Here is a 2500-nt window from a genome sequence, read left to right as displayed (position 1 = left end):
CAACAGGCAGACAGACAGACAGGTGTTGTGGTGATTAAATGAATAGTACATGAACCCTGGATGTCCCTGTGCTCCTGTGTCGTTGGATTTAAACATGTCATTACTGCAGACAATGAATGTTCACACCGTTGTCGTCGCCGCCGCCATGGCTCAAACCCCCTCACTTCACGCACTCACCAAATCATTTCACCGTCCATCGGTCACATCTCAAGCTTATTCAAGTGTGTGTGTGTGTGTGTGTGTGTGTGTGTGTGTGTGTGTGTGTGGTGCTAACCTCATGCGATAGGCCACCAGCAGATGGCAGTAGACCATTCTCGTTGGGCAGACTGTCATTAGGTGAACTACAGCCAGAGACTGGGGTACTGCTGCTGCTGGGAGATGAGTCTGAGGAGAAAACACACAGAGGAGTCACATTGAACCACTATCCTAGTATTGACTCCGCTCAACTAAGTATACTAGAGTGTACAGTATGCACGTGACATCATTATCATACCCGGAGTTATGCGGGAACGCCTACTGATCGGCAAAAATAACTACTTTCTGGCCTTGAAAGCCCATGCATCCAAACATCTGATTACATTAGACAACATATTGAACATATATTTCAGTGTGATGTGCTGATGCACAGTAACATCCTGAGTGTGAAAGTATAAAACTATCTGTATAAAGTTTAACTCTGTATAAAGAGGCTTGGTATGTCATGATACATCAGTGCCGGATAATATGGATGTTTGTGTGTGTGTGTGTGTGTGGGGGAGGGGGGGGGGGGGGGGGGGTTACCTAGTGTGTCAGGTACTCTGTGCTTGACACATGGCGGGGCGCTTTCTTTGCGGGTGAGCGGGCTCTTGCGGGTGTTGAGGTGTTTCTTCAGCTTGTGTTTCACTTTCAGATTGGGCTCCGATGCTGCAAACACAATAGCAACAGTGACTCAGTAATGACGATGCTAACAAACACAATGGGGAAACAGTGATGAGTCAGTGTAGTTACAGGATTCGACAGGACTCTGGTCTCCAAGCATCTACCGCACATGATTCAACAGGGAATCCCCACAAGGCCGGGCTTTTTTGTTCAGTTGTTGGTCGAACTCACAATCGCCGGTTATTAAGTGGATGGATGTGGCCCAGTATAGCTGCAGTTGTCCTGGGGTTTGTTGAGCCTGGCACCACTAGTTTTATGTGAGCTAACCACTGAACCATCATTAACTGATTCAATTGACCCTTTAGCCTGGTTTAAAACGATGCAAACCCAATGAGGACAAGCCAAATGCAGTCCACATACTGAAGTGTTTCTGTGAGCTAAGTGTTCCGGTTTGAACTGTGATATTAGTATATTGGTAGCACTTTGTGTTGTGTCATTGGTCCATGACAAACCAGTCTGGCGACTGGATTAAGATCAATAATCTCTCAAAGAATCCTAGTAGTCACAAGACTTTGTCATCTTATCAATTGTGTGGGCAAAAACGGTAAAAGAAAAACGGATTTATCAAAGACCAAGTTAAATGTTCAATCCTTGGTGTTAAATCTAACTCCGGAGAGTGTTACGAATGGAACCATATTTTGCACACTCTTCTGAGTTAATACCAAGGATTGTGTGTGTGTGTGTGTGTGTGTGTGTGTGTGTGTGTGTGTGTGTGTGTGTGTGTGTGTGTGTGTGTGTGTGTGTGTGTGTGTGTGTGTGTGTGTGTGTGTGTGCGTGTGTGTGTGTGTGTGTGTGTGTGCATGTAAATATGACCAGGAAGTGAAACATTCTCCATTTGCATTTCGTGTGAGACATGTGATTTCAGTGTGTAGACAGCATGATGTCACCGGTGTGTGACTGACTATAGCATGTTACTGTCACCAGTGTGTGACTGACTATAGAATGTTACTGTGTCCGAGACTCGTACCTGCCCGCCGTAGGGGGGTCTCATCACAGCAGTCGTTGGACGATGGAGGAGGGGACGACACCCCAGGCTGAGAGGAAACACTGGGGTCTGGAGCCAGCTCTCTGCAGGAACACATTAAGAATGTATTTATTTCCACGCAAAGGAAAATGGACACAAACATTATGTGTGCAGTTATGTTACAATCACAAGCCTATGACACATGTTTGGAATCATGATACAGCAAGAATGTCACTCAGCAGCGTCTCTGATAGATAGACACACACACACACACACACACACACACACACACACACACACACTTGACACAAAAAAGAAAACACAGTAAAACAGCAGATTTGCTCTACTGTACAAACACATGTGTGTGCGTCTGAGTGTATCTTCCCCTTTTGACCATAAGGTTCAAGGAACTTCATAAAACCTTTTACCTACTAAGGAACTACCGGAACACACTTCTTGAAATTCTTGAGTCCTGTATTGAATTAGTGTTTGTGTTTGGACTGCTTAGCCAAAAACATTAGGGGAACAAATATGAGGTGACATTATACATGACACACAAAATGAGAATGCTGCAACAATAAAGCAAGCAACTGTGACGCTGTTGAACTGCGAATGATC

The 2500-nt window shown here is 45.0% G+C and overlaps 1 protein-coding gene across 2 annotated transcripts in view; it reads right to left on the bottom strand.

The window, feature by feature from the left end:
• The window catches only part of hdac7a (histone deacetylase 7a), a 75298-nt gene that overhangs the window by 28015 nt on the left and 44783 nt on the right, over positions 1 to 2500 (bottom strand). For both annotated transcript variants that reach the window (XM_080763402.1, XM_080763403.1), the window contains 3 exons: positions 1886 to 1986; positions 781 to 903; positions 275 to 384 (listed from right to left, as the gene is read on the bottom strand). In XM_080763402.1, the coding sequence (XP_080619528.1) occupies positions 275 to 384; positions 781 to 903; positions 1886 to 1986 (334 nt within the window). The remainder of the gene's footprint in view (positions 1 to 274; positions 385 to 780; positions 904 to 1885; positions 1987 to 2500) is intronic.

This window comes from Protomyctophum bolini, assembly GCF_963924005.1.
Source record: "Protomyctophum bolini genome assembly, chromosome: 5".
Classification (NCBI taxonomy): Eukaryota; Metazoa; Chordata; class Actinopteri; order Myctophiformes; family Myctophidae; genus Protomyctophum; species Protomyctophum bolini.
This window is presented reverse-complemented; position numbering and strand designations above follow the sequence as displayed.